General features: G+C 38.0%; 1 protein-coding gene across 2 annotated transcripts in view; it reads left to right on the forward strand.

The window, feature by feature from the left end:
• NECAB2 (N-terminal EF-hand calcium binding protein 2) overlaps nucleotides 1-16,101 on the forward strand; it is a 128,903-nt gene extending 112,802 nt beyond the window's left edge. Inside the window, exons 8-14 of one of the 2 annotated variants that reach the window (XM_072422885.1) lie at nucleotides 1,116-1,133; nucleotides 1,558-1,637; nucleotides 5,844-5,900; nucleotides 7,375-7,487; nucleotides 8,342-8,419; nucleotides 11,573-11,664; nucleotides 13,395-16,101. In XM_072422885.1, the coding sequence (XP_072278986.1) occupies nucleotides 1,116-1,133; nucleotides 1,558-1,637; nucleotides 5,844-5,900; nucleotides 7,375-7,487; nucleotides 8,342-8,419; nucleotides 11,573-11,664; nucleotides 13,395-13,423 (467 nt within the window). In that variant the 3' untranslated portion in view covers nucleotides 13,424-16,101. The remainder of the gene's footprint in view (nucleotides 1-1,115; nucleotides 1,134-1,557; nucleotides 1,638-5,843; nucleotides 5,901-7,374; nucleotides 7,488-8,341; nucleotides 8,420-11,572; nucleotides 11,665-13,394) is intronic. The other variant, XM_072422886.1, reaches the window with a different exon arrangement.
• The last annotated feature ends 655 nt before the right edge of the window (nucleotides 16,102-16,756 follow it).

Raw genomic sequence — 16,756 nt, forward strand, 5'->3', positions numbered from 1 at the left:
CGTTCGTAGATATCGTGCAGGATCGTTCGTCGTTCGTTTTCCAACGATAATAATTGGAAGTGTGTACGTAGCTTAAGTGTTTCCATGTGCTCTGTACAGAAATTAAACATTATTTATTCAGCATTGTTGAGTATAAAGAATACACCAGCCGAATATTAGCTTTAGGTTCTCCAGTTGGTAACTGGACTCCAATGTTACGTCTTTCTGCTCCAACTACACCATTTAGCTCTACACTGTATGTTCCACAAATAATTTCTTTATAGATAAAAATATAAGGAGCCTGATTTATTAATGCTCTCCAAGGCTTGAGAGGATACACTTTCATCAGGGAAACTGGGTAATCCAGCAAACCTGGGAAGGATCTGGTCCCGGATTGAAAATATTTGCTATCAAATTGCAAATGACTTTTAGGAAATCTGTTCGTTCCATGTTTGGAAAAAGGCCCAAAGTGTCAGAGTACAAAATATAAGCCAATAATTTGCTATTGGTAGTAGACCAGACTTTTAAAGGAAACCTGTACTTGGAAAAGTTGCCATTGTTGACCTCCTCTGACTTAGGACAAGTATGTTTAGTACATTAAATGAACATTTACACAGCCCTAACTGGTTGTATGCTCCTTCTAGACTAAAAAGGTGTTGAATCCAAGTACAATGGATAGTCCACCTCCTCCATTGATGATACTTACCATCCTTGTGTCCTCACCACCCAGTTCACTTGCTGGTTCCACCAAAACAGACTTCGTATAGGTTTTGGATCAGACTTTGTTGGGATTTGCCTAAGTCTGAGGACCTACCTCTAGATTACTATTGCTGGACATGGTGTTGTCAATGTAAGGGGGAAAAGTCACATGCTGTCCCATACCTGGATGTGCCAGATATTTCACAGGGCTTTGACAAAGGGGGTGCAGGGAAGACAAGAATCAAAAGAGGTGACGATGCTTGTCAAGTGAAGGTGTTACCTTGTAGGATTTATTATGTCATTGATGTCAAGTTTCAGTAGTACAGAATACGGTGAGTGGCATCGAGTAGCAGACACCCAATTCTATAAATCTAAAAAAAACTGCAATCTGTTTTAGAGTTTTTGTGTTCTTTTTTTTCTGCACCACTGAATGACAGTCCTAGTATATGGTAAAGGTCAGTACTAAAAACCAACCCTGTGAGATGTTCAGGATGTTAGAATTTAAAGGAGACCTCCAGACAAGACACAAAATTCAGAAATAAATGTTTTATTGTTATTTATTTTTGCTTTGTCCAATTGTTTTATTTTGTTTTTAAATATGATTCAAAACCAAAAAGAATTTTCGGCTTTAGCTGTTTAAAAGCCTTTGTCCAGGAGGTAGTAACTATCTTTTGTCAAGGCTGGAGCTTTCCTTTCATCGTAGTTTTGGTTTTTAGTTAGTTTATAGTTGTGAACTGTGTATTTCAATGTCTGTAATCTTGACACACACCTCTAAGCTCCTGATTGATGTATGACCTTAGAGATGCTGATCCCTATTTTTAACGATATTTTCCAATAATCCTATTGAGCAGGAGGCTTTACATGTTTCTGTGTATACAGGTTGCTCAGATGTGAAGGAAGAGGGTCTGGAGGCTCAGATTAACCGACTGGCCGAGCTGATCGGGAGACTGGAAAACAAGGTGATTCATTCCGCTGTGAATAAAGTGTTGCGTGCGGGGATAGATCTGTACAACACTTGCTGTATACTCATTCACCAGCCATGACGTATGTGATGGGATATTACACAAAAGCAGGGTCACTGGGGATGGCCATTCCATTGAAATAACTCAATACTTTTTCCAATATTTTTACTGATCTGTTGAGAACTGCTAAATACATTGCCTGTATAAGCCAAGATAGGTTATTTAATGTTTCATGTAATATACCTATATGTATCGGATAGGTATAAATAGTCCAGCCTTCCCCTGCTTTCGTGTAACAAGCAGATTTAACAGTTGTAGTTCAGTGCCAGACCAAGCTTAGCTGGCCACTCAGTCTAAGAAAAGCATGTTTGTTTGTCACACTGATGGTTGTCTTTAGTCTTTTCCTGGGTCCCTGACCTGGAACAAATGTTAAGATAAGGAGTCCTGAATTTCATTTGCAGAATTCTTGTTCCAGTAAAGTAATTTAGTAGAGTTAAAGCTACAATACATGGATGTCTGCATTGGTAGCATCTGTATTTTTAAAGGACTCTGACATTCCCTCACCATTCCCTGGTGGGAATCAATTATTGCCATTGAAACACATGTACTTGGGAGATTACTATCAGGGAACGTTTAAGGGAATGTCAGATTTCATTTTATGAATAAAGCCCAAAGTGTATGTAAAGCCACATTTTTCTTTTATTATTGGATACAATAGGGCTCCCCATCTGGATATTCATTCATTAAAATTTACTTTTTTACATTTTGCTCCAGGGAAAAGTAAGGAAATAAAACAGATCTTTCTAACACATGATCCTTCTTCCTAGTCATATCAGGTTTCAAAATTTGAAGTTTTCACCTCATCATTTATTATTTACATTTCCAACTGTTCCAAGTTGATTTTCATTTTCTTACAAGGGTGTTTTGCTGTCAAAAAGCCTCTGGTTACAGAACTCAAAAACTTAAGCTTAGAGTTATTCACAAAAACCGCCCTGCATATTATAACACCATTTAAAAAGTATAAACTTTACAAAAAGATAAAAATAAAGTTTACCCAAGCCATTACATTTTGCATTTAAATCCAATATTTAATCTGCTTATTATTTATCTTCCATGTTCCTCATGTCTCTCTTATAAAAATGCAAAACATTCCATGTTTGTAATTTAAATTTCATTGCCTACTTCATTTTATATCCAGTGATGTCATCACCTAGTGTCTATGAAATGTAAGCTGATCATGGCTGATAGGAAAGTAGGGTGTTGTACGTAGATTCCTAAAAATAAAATAGTTTACCACCTCAGTTCTCCTCCCATGTCTCCTTGATCCTGATACAAGCGGTTGGTTGGCTTTTGAGAGGAGTTTTGCAAATATCAAAACACCTTGATGGATGTCAGCCTAAAGCAGTGAGCATTTCTAGGCAGACTGCATTTGCATGCATATTACTCTAGATAACACCTACGTGTAATGTTGAGCCTTTGTTGTAGAAAGAACGGAGGTCCATTGAATGCAATGGGTGAGCCAGGGACAGATAGGCTGAGTAGGAAATGGCAGGACATCCAGGAAGTGAAACAGCCACAATCTGACTTGCTGCAGCTACTAATGTGAGAAGCTTACAGTACATAGGAAACTTAAAGTAGTTATTTTAAGTACTGGAGAGGAGCCTAAAAATTTGCACAAGACTGAGGGTAAGGAGGAAGTTCAGCTATGTGTCTGTAAGTTACCAAAGAGGCATACCAATCATGTGGCAGCTCCAAATCCTCACACCTATAAGTTATAGCTGGCTACAATGTCTATGTATGCATCACTAAATTCCGGTATGACCGTCAGCGGCTTTTTATAACTCAATGGGATGCTGAGCCTGGGTATAGCTTGTACTTAGCTTTAAAAATTAGTCAATGACTCCGTAACTGAGATACAAATTGCTAAAATGACAGCAACACAGACGTTTCATTGATATTTTTTTTTTCTTACTAGCAATAAGAACAATTCGGTATTTCACCTATATTAGTCACACTGAACATGTTTCCAATCCCTGCTTCAAAATCAGTAGTGTGATATGTCCCCAAAAGGTGTGAACAAAATAGTGCAGATGGCTAGGAGTGCGGTGTTGAGCCCCTTTTCCCCTCCTGGACTCCATATTGCTAGACAGTGGTATATAGCTCTGGTTTGATAATTACATTTATCTACATAACAAGATAAGATACCCAGCAAGGTAACTATGCTGTAATGAATAAGCTGTGAATCCCTAGGAGCTTGTTGATAACAAATGAAACAAGGTTCATCTCTGCAGATGGTAAGAGCTCTGGGTAATAAAGCTTTTGCTGAAGGCTGTATTACGCTCTGGCCTTTGCTCTGTGCAGTCACTGTATTCAGCAGAATGAGAGCCCAGCTGGAATCTGAATTATTGGAGGGTGGAGGGCATTGGCCCGTACATTAAACTCTTGTATAATAGACAATCAAAATGGTAATGGCTCTGGGTGTTTCACCTGTTCACCTTATCACCTTATGTTCTTTATATAATGTATATCATATATATATATATATATATATATATATATATATATAATGGGTGTGCTCGTGTTTACTGAGCAAAACAGAAAACAATCATAGGAGTTGGTGTCAGCGATGGTAAAGCACTAAAATGGAGAATATACAGCCTCCTGGCTAGCACAAACATAATGCTTCTCTCTCAGGAAACCACAGACAGTCCAACTCACAGCCACTGCTACAGAACATCAGGTGTGCTAAACAGGTTTCTGGGTCGTAGGAAAATGTGGGACCTTTTCTTACTGATTCCCAGTAAAACCAGCCCCAGAACAAAATATTTAAACAACCGCTAGGGAAACATAGAGGTTCTCCTCTAACACTTCACCTAGTAACACATATAACCTTTTTGTCCTTGTATTATTATTTTTATATACATATATATATTTATTTATTTATTTATTTAGTCTGTATTGCCTCTTTATGTTTCCAAAGGGGATTGCTTTTTTCTTATCAGAAGTGGATTGACACATTTTCTGTATTTATAGATTATAGCAGTACAAGAACAATTCCTGTAAATGCTCGTGCTAATTGCACAGATGTAAGAAGGTTTATTTACCTGACAACAGTGTTGTATTTCTGTACATCTAGTCTTGAGTTTGACGCAGCTATACCACACAGCACTCCGGGTCGCCTCTTACATCATTCTGTAACTGGACAGTGAAAGAAGAAACAAAAGACATCTCAGCTGATGTACATGTCACTTGGTTCTGTCTTCTATCAGCAAGCTTTGTACTACAGCACAACTGCAATGGTCATACAATGAGCTCCTTGTGATGACCTGCCAACATAAACACACACATGATAATACCTATTAACCTCCCTAGCGGTTCATTTCTTTCCGGTTTTATATGTCTAAAAGCGGTACATTGTTTTTCATGAAAATTTATTTTACAGTAAAATATAATAGTATGAGTATAATAAAGTTTGTAACACAAAATCATTTAAAAATAATAAATTAAATAAATTAAAAAATCTATATATAAAAAAAAAAATACATATTATACTCATAGTATTATATATACTGTAAAATAAATGTTCTTGAAAACAATGTACTGCTTTTACACATAAAAATCCAATGTATTGCATTCAATACAGTTATCTTGTATTGAATGCAATACAAATGGATTTTGAATTTCCCGCCCCGCCCGGACGGGACGTACACACGCACCGACGTCACCGGGTACTCCCCCGGTGACTCATCGGATGCAGAAGCAGAAAGAAGACGAAGATCGCGGCGCTGGACGGCGTGGGACCCCGGCGGATCAGGTAAGCGCTCTATTTACTAACCTTCCCTAGGTGTTCCAACCCTGAGAGTGACTCGGGGTTACCACTTGTAGAAACTTTTTTCTACCCCAAGTCACTCTCGTGGTTACCGCTAGGGAGGTTAATAAATGTTATATAAAGTGCTAATACCAAGTCCAATATAAGCATGTAGTCTAATTGCATTAAAAATGTATTTCATTATGCATTAGTGAATACAGCTTTGCATTCTTTTGTGTCTTCTTTAACTGCCCAGAGGTCAGCATTAAAAAATGAAATGTGGATTACTCCTACCAATAATACCATAGAACAAATGTACCATTCGGAGGAGTTCTCCTTTAAACTAGCTTTGTGATATACCCCAGGAGGTGTTCATGGTCTCTCTTTCCTTTTAGGCGCTGTCTTTTGATTTGCACCAGAGACTTTCTGACAGTGAGAATACTGCTTCAGCGGTGAGTATTAGATATGACAGGAGGAATGCTCTGATTTATCGCTAATCTTATTTCTTTGCAGTAAATTTCAAGCTGAAGTATAATTATACAATGACCCGGATGGCATTTGTAGAATTTGATTCCTAGGCTGCAAATGTGCCAGTTTTCTGTGACATTTTAGGAAAATGAAGATGTCACAACCAGTTTACAATGTGTCACCATTTATTTCTTAGGACACTTGCTGCCTGCGGGCTTTGTTCAGTTATCCAGCTCTGCCCAGGGATTACAGTAGATATTTCAGCTGGTATCTGCCTGCCACACTGCACCACTGATCTTCAGATATGGCTGTCATGTTCCTAAATACATTCTAAAGAGCCCGCCACAAAGGCAGACTGGAATAACATTTTTCATCCCACTTTGTATTTTAAAGTGATCCTGTGAGGACAGGTATGGGCACCTTCATGGCTGCTTTTTGTCATTTAGCCAGGATCAGGCCCTGGGCACTGCACCTTCAAAAGGGGTTTAATATGAGTCCAAGGCTATGTACTCATGTTAGATTTCTATCACTGGAAATAATCTTGTCTTGATCCAGTGACAGCAGATTAGCACTGTAGGCACAGCGCTGTTCTATATTCTATAAAGACGGAAGGGAAGGACGAGTGAGTGGCACCCCACTGTGCTCTTCTCCATTGGAAAATACACCAGTTGTCTCCTCACTTGGTCTTTCATGGATCTACCAGGATGGATCAGTGAATGACATTGGCAGCAGCTGTACACATGCGAGGTTTCATCCTGGTTAGCTGACAGGTTCTGCATTGCAGAAGTGACAGGTGATATCACTTCTGTAAAAAATTACCTTCCCCTCACTCCTTTGCCAGTGTCGACACGTTTACCTGGTCCTCGTCCGGCTTGGCGATCCTTGGCCATTTTGATTGACCAGGCTGAAATGGCCTATGCTTGCATGCAGGAGTTCATTCATTCCCTGCAGCCAGCTTTGCCAGGATTGTACAAAAATCTGTGCATGTGCAGCTCACTGTATTTTCAAGATTGCAAACAGGCAAAGATTGTTTTATTGTAGAAGAGACATAACCTGTCACTTCTGCAATTACCAGTATACCTGCTCACTATAATTACTTAGGGTCCACTTATGCTTTAAAAGTAGTAGGCTATGTATAGTGGTCCATCAGTTTTCTTTTTTTACTTTAGTGACTGCATGCCTCCAACAGACTTCACAATGGCACATGCACACCCCATCAACTTGTGCTGTACATTGGACATCATTTTCTTACACTTAGGCTACTCCACAGGGTCACTTATAAAAATCTAACAGGACTACCATCATGATATTCTGCAGCAAAATGTTGGGTAATCTGTGATCATGAGTTATCATATGTATTTATGTAAAATGTATATTCCCTAGAGGAATTCTTGCTTTATGAACTAATGTGTAATGTTGCATGATTTGTTGATACCATCTCTCTGCTCTTCTCCTCAGTATCTATTCCTGGTAAGACATGAGATGAAAGTTTCCCAGAAGTCTGTGGGCGAATTCTGCAGCTCTCTAAAGCAATATCTGAAGAATGTATCTGGCCAGGGAGAATGCTTCCAGTAAGTCACCCAGTCAGTCTTTTTTGCATGTAAATGATTTAAAGGGATTTTCAGTTTGTATTTTTTTCCACCAAGTGAATAGTAGTGGAGATGTCATTAGCATGAAAACTTTATCCACCCCGGCCCAGCTTTGGGTGACCACCCCGGTCACCTTTCTGCATACCTCTCCTTAAAAAAAAAAAGTGCACAGCAGTAGAGCCTTACATGGTGTTCAGTGTCCCTCTTCTCTTGTACGAGTTCTGTATTAGAAGAGTTTGTAAATGGGTTTTTCTGGTATATACTTCTGTGTAAAGATACACTTATGCTAGATATATCTTTGTGTTGTGCTAACACACAGTAACAAACCATTCTGGATGGATTGCAGTTTTATTGGCACCACAATAAACCTGTATATTTTGCACTGTGTAGTGCATTACATTGCTATGTTAAAAGTCAGGTAAAACTTATGTTGATCTGCAATGGAGGCTCCTTTAAAATGTAGGGGCTGCAATGTGCGTTAATGTTCTTTTCTAGTAGATTTACTTTATATCTTAAGTACTGTTTTATAACTATTACTCCATTCAAGTTAGTACATTTTCATTACATACACTTTTATTTCAAGAAGTTTATGTTAAGTATGCTTTTTAGTAAAAATTCAGAACTGCATCTAAGTATCAGCAAATGTAGTAGCTTGATTTTTAATTACTTGTTTTAATAGGTATGTTACTTATAAAACTAATAATAAAAAATCAACCTACAACTATTTATGTCTCCAGTGCCTGTAAGCTGAGTACAAATGTTAAATATGTCAATGTTCTGCAGTCTGAGACTTACAACACCCCAGCAATTCCTGCATCTTATCTGCTTCATTTTAGTGTTACTGCTGTAAGGCTGCCAGATATGGTTACATTTATTGTGTATGAATTCTGGGAAACGGAGGAGGATTGGAAAAGGTAGGTGGCCTGGTGTCTGGATCATAAATGGAATTGTCTGTGTTAGCTGCATATTTTTTTATTTGATAATAAAGGATCCGTTCTAAAATTGCTTGGGGTAAATCATTTTTGTAATATAGTAAAAATGTGAAAATTATACTCATAAAGTAGTGAAAATGCAAAGATGTGTTTTAAATGTTAAAATAAATATAACTAACTTTCTGGAAAACAAAAAGTGTGTTTTAGGATTAAAATAAATGCCTACAAGTATTGTTGGTTGTTGGTTTTTAAGTAGTGTTCTATCAACCTACCCTCTAGTACAAATTAGGATCTTTGAGGAAATTGGAAGCACTCTTTATTACATCCAAAACCCTGAAGGGCATTGTTAGGGCTAGGCACCTGTGATACATGCCCTGCATCTCATGCCTGGTGCCCGGGTCCTGACACCACTGCTGCCCATGATGTCATCTTTACTGCATGTAGTTATTTTATTCAGCCACCCTCACATAGGGCATAACAGACTCCTAAGATGTTTCTCCACAGCACCACCGGCTCCAGGGTTTCCCTTCAACATAAATTAGATTGTATAAAAGTCACATGCCTGGAGGGACAGCCAGGAGCTAGCCATGCTAGCAAAGACGTGAGGCTGTAAATGTGTGTGTATACAGTAATATATATACACACACGTGCTGCACAATTTACCTACTTTGTGTGCCCCAATTCTTCTACTAGTCTAGCAACACCCTCTAATCAGTATATGAATAATTGTCTAATGAATGTGTTAATATAAGGTGTACACATTGTGGACTTGCACACAGAATATCTCAGCAAGCAGATCTGTAAAGACCTGTGTACGATAAATTGTGCTGTCCACCCTCCCATGCTATGCTGTACATCATAGCTGTGTGTGCAGATTATCAGTACAGGGCCAATATGCACTGACATTGCTTGGTCATTAGAGGAGCAAAAAAGTTGTATCTGGGTTTTTTGTGCATCGACCCAAAAAAAAAGAGGATACTCACCCAGACAGTCTTGAATATTGGATTAATGGATAATCTAATGCTGGTGGGAGACCTTTGACTCTGTCAGCAGACTGCTGTCATTGACAGCAGTCAGTTGAGCAGGTTATATACCACGGAAAATCCAGGTCTTGCCCTTTGCATACAGCTGCCTGACAGCTACTGTCTCTTCCGATAACATTTTTATTATTAAGGATTTAAATGTAACTTCCACTTTCTTATTGGTGGATTTTGTATCCAGTACTTAATTTAGCTTTAGAATGTTTGTATCAGTACCATTTTCCTACTTGCTGTTTGCCTCTATCCCTATACTTCAGACTCCACAATTTATCATACTTATACCTGAAAGTATAAATATATATATATAAATATATATATATATATATATATAAATATATATATATATATATATATATATATATATATAAAGTATATATACTTCTTTAACCTGCACAATTTTGTAGGTTTTCTGTTACTGTCCAGTTTACAAAGATTACACTTCCTTCACTCCACTATCTTCCTTGTAATAGCTACATCTGCTCTCTCCATACGGTAATAACTTCTATGACTGTGGTTCATTCGTTTTCCCTCTCTGAAAATACTACATCTCTGCTCACTGCCCCATAATCTATTTATATGTATATCCATTGCCTGCTTCTCTAACTACACTATCTCCCTGCACAATGTCTATGTTCATTCCCTCCAACTTTTTTATATGCCGCCTTCTTTCACCTGACAAACATGGGTCCACTGTTTCCAGTCCTGTCCAGTGCATATATCAAGTGTTGCCAATCCACTTGAACTCTTATAGATTCCTCCAGCATTCTATATCCAATCCCTCCATCCCCGATATATGACTTCGCAATGCCCAGTTCCTTCTACCTCCAGAACATGCCTTCACTCTTCATTCTTGGCCCCCTCCATCCTGAGATCATGGTTCAACCATAACTGTCAGCTCCACCCCCAGCACATTCTTCTACAGTTCCCTTATCCAGAATATACCACCACCATTCTTAGTCCCATTCACCTACAAAACATGGCTTCACCATCATTGTCAGCTCTAACTATTGAACATGCCCTTATCATTCTTGGACCCTGTCCACTTCCAGAGAAAGTGTCTACTTATCCTCTTCTGCTGTAAACATGGCTTAACCATCTCTGTTCCACCATCCATAGGCCTTTTCACCTACAGAACATTCCTCCACCATTCCCTTTTCCTCTACATCCCCAATTCTTTTCACCTCCAAAACATGCCAGTTCTGTCCCTAGTCACTTATATCTCCAAAACATTGCTCCACCTTTATTGTTCCCCTAAATTACAGAACATGTCTCTAACTCCAGAACTCTAGTGTCCTCAAATCTACTCACCTTCTCTGTTCCTTTTAGCTTCAGAACATATCTTCCTCTCCTCCACTGGCAGGATATTTATACAGTGTCTACAGTTCCTTCTCTCAAAAACATATGTCCACCATTCCCTGCACTTTCAGACTATGTTAGCACTATCCTCAGTTCTCTCCACCCCCCAGAACATGCTTTCACCATCCCCAATTCTCTTCACATTTAAAAATTACCTTCCTCTAGCCTTTGTTATTTTGGCATTATCCACCTACTAAATATGATTTTGTCACTCACTGTCCCCTCCATCTTGAGATCATGCATCCACCATCACTGTTTCTCTCTACATTCATTTGAAATCAGTATTGAAATTGCATACTGTCATTTTTTAGACTAAAACATTGCAGTGTGAAAAAAACGTTTTAAGTGATGTTATCGAGAATATGTTACTAATTAAAGGCTACACAGTGTGTGTGCGTGTAGGTTGAGGACTTTTGTGAGTTCCGTCTGGTACACCTATGTTAATTGGGCACGTGGGTTGTTATCAACAGCAGAGGCAATATGTAGGTTTTAAGAATACAATTCTTTTCACAGGTAAATTAGGAAATAACTAGAGATAAAAGTGCTAATCTCAGCACAAAATTAAGGTTAAAAAAAAAAAATCAAAGGCCTTCTACACACATACAAAATATCTTAAGCACATTAAGAGGTCATCTTTTAGGGTAAGAAACAAACTGTGCAAAACTATTGGTGAACTATAAGAAATTGTGTGTACATATGTAATTTTTATTTACCAATTAGTCCAACTGTCTTCACCCAGGCATCTGCAGAGTGGACCGTGTAAGCAATTTCAGCATGTGAAGGTGGATGCTCTTACTCAGCCAGAGTCCATCTCCAGTGTGTCTGTTCCAGGTGAGCTCTCGGGCATCTTATAATAATGGCTTTAAAGCAAGTTCTAAGGTGAAAAAGTCATCACATAACAGCAGTCAGCTCAGGGCTCTGAAACGTGCTATTCTTAGTTCTAAAGAACTAGCTTTCAATACTTGGGTAAACCCCATATAAACACATGCTTTTAGAGCCCAAGTAAGATCTTTATATCTAGGTTTAGGAGCTTCCAGTAATGCATCTCAAAAGTAAAATGTAATTCTTAAAAACTTTGTATTTTTAAAGTAGGATTTAAGCCAAATTATTAAAACCACTTTAATCACACCTAGCAGTGGTAAAGATTGTCCCAGTTGACTATCGTTTTTGCAGAACATCTTGGTAATGTAATGCGGAAAAAAAAAATATAAAGGCATGCAAAAAAGCTACATACTATTTTAAAGGTTTGCAGGATATATAGGGAATACTCCACTTATCTTTCAATTAATAAAAAACAATATTTTTCATATAGTGATCCTTTAGGTTCAGTGTTTAGAAATGAAACCGTTCAACAGTTACAACAGTTTTAGGAGATACTTAAAATGCACTTTATTTGCAATAAAGAAAACTTTTTTATCTTTAAATAAAACCAGTTACAAATCCGTTACCCTTAATCTTCTGAATTTTAACTGTATGTGCTGAATATGGAGCATTTTAGCTTCATATTATGATGCTTATATATTTACTGTAGCATGGCTGTTCCAATGGCAAAGTGTATTCCCTTTCCTATAGACTGAGCCTTTAGACTTAGCATGCTGTGAGTAAAACTTAAAAGTGTTGAACTACCAAGTTCATAACATGAGCTAGGCAAGCAATGTGTATCAAGTGTCTGAGGTGAAAGCCAAAGGTTTGGGCACATTTTCACAACCCTGCCTGGTTGGAGTTTGTGCAGGGTTAGGTGGTACAGTTGACCAAAATGGAAACATCTCATAAAACCCTTAGTGGTAACTACTTGAGTCAGTTGGTAACCTTTTGCACCATCCTTTAGGGCAGAAATGAGTTTATTAGTATAGGGATACGACTTACCCTTGCCAGGGTTGCCAGCATAGACGGGGTTTGGTGATGTCCTGTCAACACCTAACGAGGGTGCTTTGGTAGGGATTTCCATAACTTCCATGTTATGGGAATACCAGTCTGCATGCCTGGTTTGATGAGCTGATTAGCTGGGGGGAAGGGGGTATAAAGGGAGGTTTTACCTTTTTTTACTTGGTATATGCCCTCATTGTCAGGGTTTGGTTTCACCTGCCATTTTAGGATAGCAGGATTGCCTATTAACTCTAAAAGTTGATACAACTAAATAGAAGCATTTGTATCCTATAGACTAGTGAGGTTCTACATTAAACAATGGGTTAGTTTTAACTAACCAGCACAAACCAAACCTAATTTGTCACTTGGAAGAGTAGCTATGCACAACTTGCATTACATCTAGTTTAAGTAATGTTCTCAACATTTGGGGTGTGTATAGACTGATTTCCAACGGATAAGGAGCGCTTGTAAGTATCAGGAATTCATGTAAAACATGGTTCTGTGGTCCTGTAACAATCTGTTCTTTTTTTTCTCCATAGAAAATACATGTGCTGTATGTTGTGCATCTATTCATTGTCAAAGATTGATTTTGGTAGCTTGTAGTTTGTTACAGTCCAATATTGTCAAAGAGCTGCCTTTCTATGTCCATCTTAGATTCGGAGATGTTAGTTCATTAGATACATTTTATTTTCTAGCTGCATGGTGTATCCTGAGCCGAGACTGACAGCACCTCCTGTGAAACTATCCAGATTCTGTCTGTCTGTACCATCAGTGGCTCACCGAGACTCGTGTCACCGTCCCACCAGAAGACCGAAATTATTCTGGCTGAGAAGTGTCTATTCCTGATGACAATGTTCAAGTGCTGTCTTTTCAATCCACATAGTGGGGAATGTATTTGCTTGTTATAAAGGGAAACCCTCAAAGAGCCACCCTATAAAATGCCTCAAAAATTTATATATCAAATGAAGTAAATTAAATAACAATATATGTAAAACAAAGTTGGCCGGGATCAATGAGCCTACCTAGTAACCCATATAAACCAGATTTTGGGGACTGGGCCCATAATACAGACCTTCAAATCTGCATGTGTAACCTAACCTAACTTTTGTTTGTAGGTTAACAATACTCTACAGGTATACAGTAAGATCAAAGTCACTTTTAAAAAAATATCATAAAACTATTTATAAGAAACCACTGTTTAGATGCTGGAATATATAAACATTTCACTACCAAGCTTGGCCATTAGTAGCAAAAACATGGTAGACCCATTCCCATCTTTAGTCCTAGGATTAAGTTTAAATAGATTCTCCAGGATACAGTCAGTCTAGGGCTAAACCTATGGCTAAATCTCATTGCTACTAGGACATTTACCTACTTTATTGGCAGCCATGTCCTCATTTACAGCACATTAAACTCAGTGTACTGCCTAGAGACTATCGTTATCTCAGCAACAAAGAGATTTTATTGCCAATGTAGCCCTAGCCTTAAACTCTTTTTTGGGATAGTAACAAAAAAACAAAAAGAGAATCACATAAATGGATTAAGTGTTAACCACATTTATAAGTATTGCACTTGTGGACGGTGATAGCCCGCGGTGGTAGATCATTAGCTGGATGATGGCGTGGACCTACAGTTAACCGGAGAAAAATCAGGGTCCTGGAATGGTCCTGGCAGTACTGTGAAACACGGCTCATCCACACCAGGTCACAGATAGCAGTGTTTTAAAGAGCTGCCAGAGGGTGCCCTCTGCTTCTCCAGCTGACTGTGGGTTCTGATCTGATGTTATACTCTGCAGGTTGTTCCATTATCCATCTAGGTTTCCACTGTTGGCCATAGCTATAAACCACTCCACAGACTCAGGTGCTTTGTCTTTTGTCTACTGGAAAGTGCAATATTTACTTGTTAACCCCCCTAGCGGTATTCTCGAGTGTGACTCGGGGTGGATTTTACTTGCTAGAAGCGGTAATCCCGAGTCACACTCCGGGTCCTTTAAACTTTAAAAAAAAACACTTACCTTGTTCCATCGACGTCCCCCGACGTCCTGCTGGTCCCCGCAGGTCCACTTCCTACTCCTAGGATCTCCAGCTGGCGACTAAAGAGACGTCAGCGCATGGCCCCGTGCGGGTGGGAGGATCGACAGGAAAATCAAATAATTTTGTATTGTATTCAATACAAACTAGCTGTATTGGACCAATACAAGGAAATCTTCATATAATATATATATAATTATATTATATATATATTATACATGCTACTGTACAGGTATATTACATGTTTCACTATTTTTTTTAACAGATTTTTGTGTTTTTTTATTTGTTTATTATTAAATTTATTAAATATTGGACATATTTCGGTGAATTATGCTTAAGAATTATAGCCTAAAATGTAAAATGAATTTCCATGCAAAAAAAATGTAACGCTGCATGGAAATACAGAGATAATTAGAACGCTAGGGGGGTTAACTATGGTTATCTTTCAATGTGCCAGGTCTATGTGCTTCTGTTTTTAATTGTTGATCTAGTTCAAGATCTAACTGTTAGCCATTAGTTTCGTTGAACTGACTGCCTAGCTTTGGAATATTTTTGTGCTCAGGTTTTTTGTTGTAAGTGGTACTCCATGATAATAGCTGTATGCATAGATACATTACTAACTGAAAAACTAAGAGATCATACATCCCAAACGTCAAATGGAACACACACAGTCCCTGGATCACAAACAGTCCCTACATTTCAATCCTGAACACACACAGGATCTACATCACAAACTGGAACCACACAGGCCCTGATTTACAAAATGAATCCCTACATCACAAGATGAAGAATGCACAGTCTATAAATCACAAACTGGAGAACGCACAGACAATACATCACAAACTTCATCACATGCAGGATCTACATCTCAAACTGGAGCACACACAGTCACTAACCGATACACCAGAACTCACATTGTTCCCACATGGCAAACTGGAAAACTCACAAGCCTTACTTTACAAACTAGAGAACATACAATACAAATCTAAGCAGTCACCCTTGTGAATAATGTGAAAGAGTTTAAGAGCTTCCTGAAAAACATGTTAAGCTGTATATCCTGGAGTAGTTCCTAAATCCATCCAATGATGCATGGCTAGTTTCACAGAGCCACCGTAGCGATTGACACCTTTACCTAGTTATATATTCTTTTTCTAACCAGGAAACAAGTAATATAGAGGACCTTCTTGGAATGTTGATTTCTTTTTTAATGTATTGTTTATTATTCTATATATGTAAACTGTTCACTATTGGTATGGGAAGTAATGCCTAGTGCAATGCAAGTTGCTAGAATATGTCTTTCCAAAGGAATTATTTATTATAGGATATTTACAGTTGAGAAATGTACCTAATAAAACTCTAAAACTATGTTGTATCATTGTAAAAAAAAGCATTTGTTGTGTTTTATGATCGTTATGTCTCTTTTTTTGTTTTTTGTTTTTTGTTTACATGGCTGCTGCTAGGTACCTTTTTATTTTTAAAATGATTTCCTGTACATATAACTTTTACTCTTCCACCATACTTTGGGTTACATTACTGGACTGATGATAGTTTGGCCTCCAGCAATGTGGGTTTGTTTAATAAAATAGAACACCACAACCAAATCACTCAAATTAGGCGACTTTAAAACAGATTGGTGGGTATTAGTAACTTGATCACTTACTACAATACCATCTTTGGTTCATGTCTCTAGATGCAGTGGTTCCTTGATAGGCAAAATGACTATTCCAATTTAATAACATGATTACTTTTACTATACTGTATCTTGCTGATCTACGATCTTCCTTAACAAAATATAGTATTAATTTTGTATTGGCAAATGCACATTTGTGTTTTGCATAAAAAATGATTCACTAGAAATTATGGTTTACATTCACAACTTCCCATTAGTAGTGCAAGATAGTTTTTTGAGTTTAGTAAAAACAGTAAACCAGCCATTGGTGGGAAACCCCAACTGTGCCTAGCGGTCTTTCTTGGATTGATGATTTATTCACTGATGTGCTGAACATGGCCAAGATTTAAATCCCATA

The sequence above is a fragment of the Pyxicephalus adspersus genome, chromosome 9 (genome assembly GCF_032062135.1).
Source record: "Pyxicephalus adspersus chromosome 9, UCB_Pads_2.0, whole genome shotgun sequence".
Taxonomy (NCBI): domain Eukaryota; kingdom Metazoa; phylum Chordata; class Amphibia; order Anura; family Pyxicephalidae; genus Pyxicephalus; species Pyxicephalus adspersus.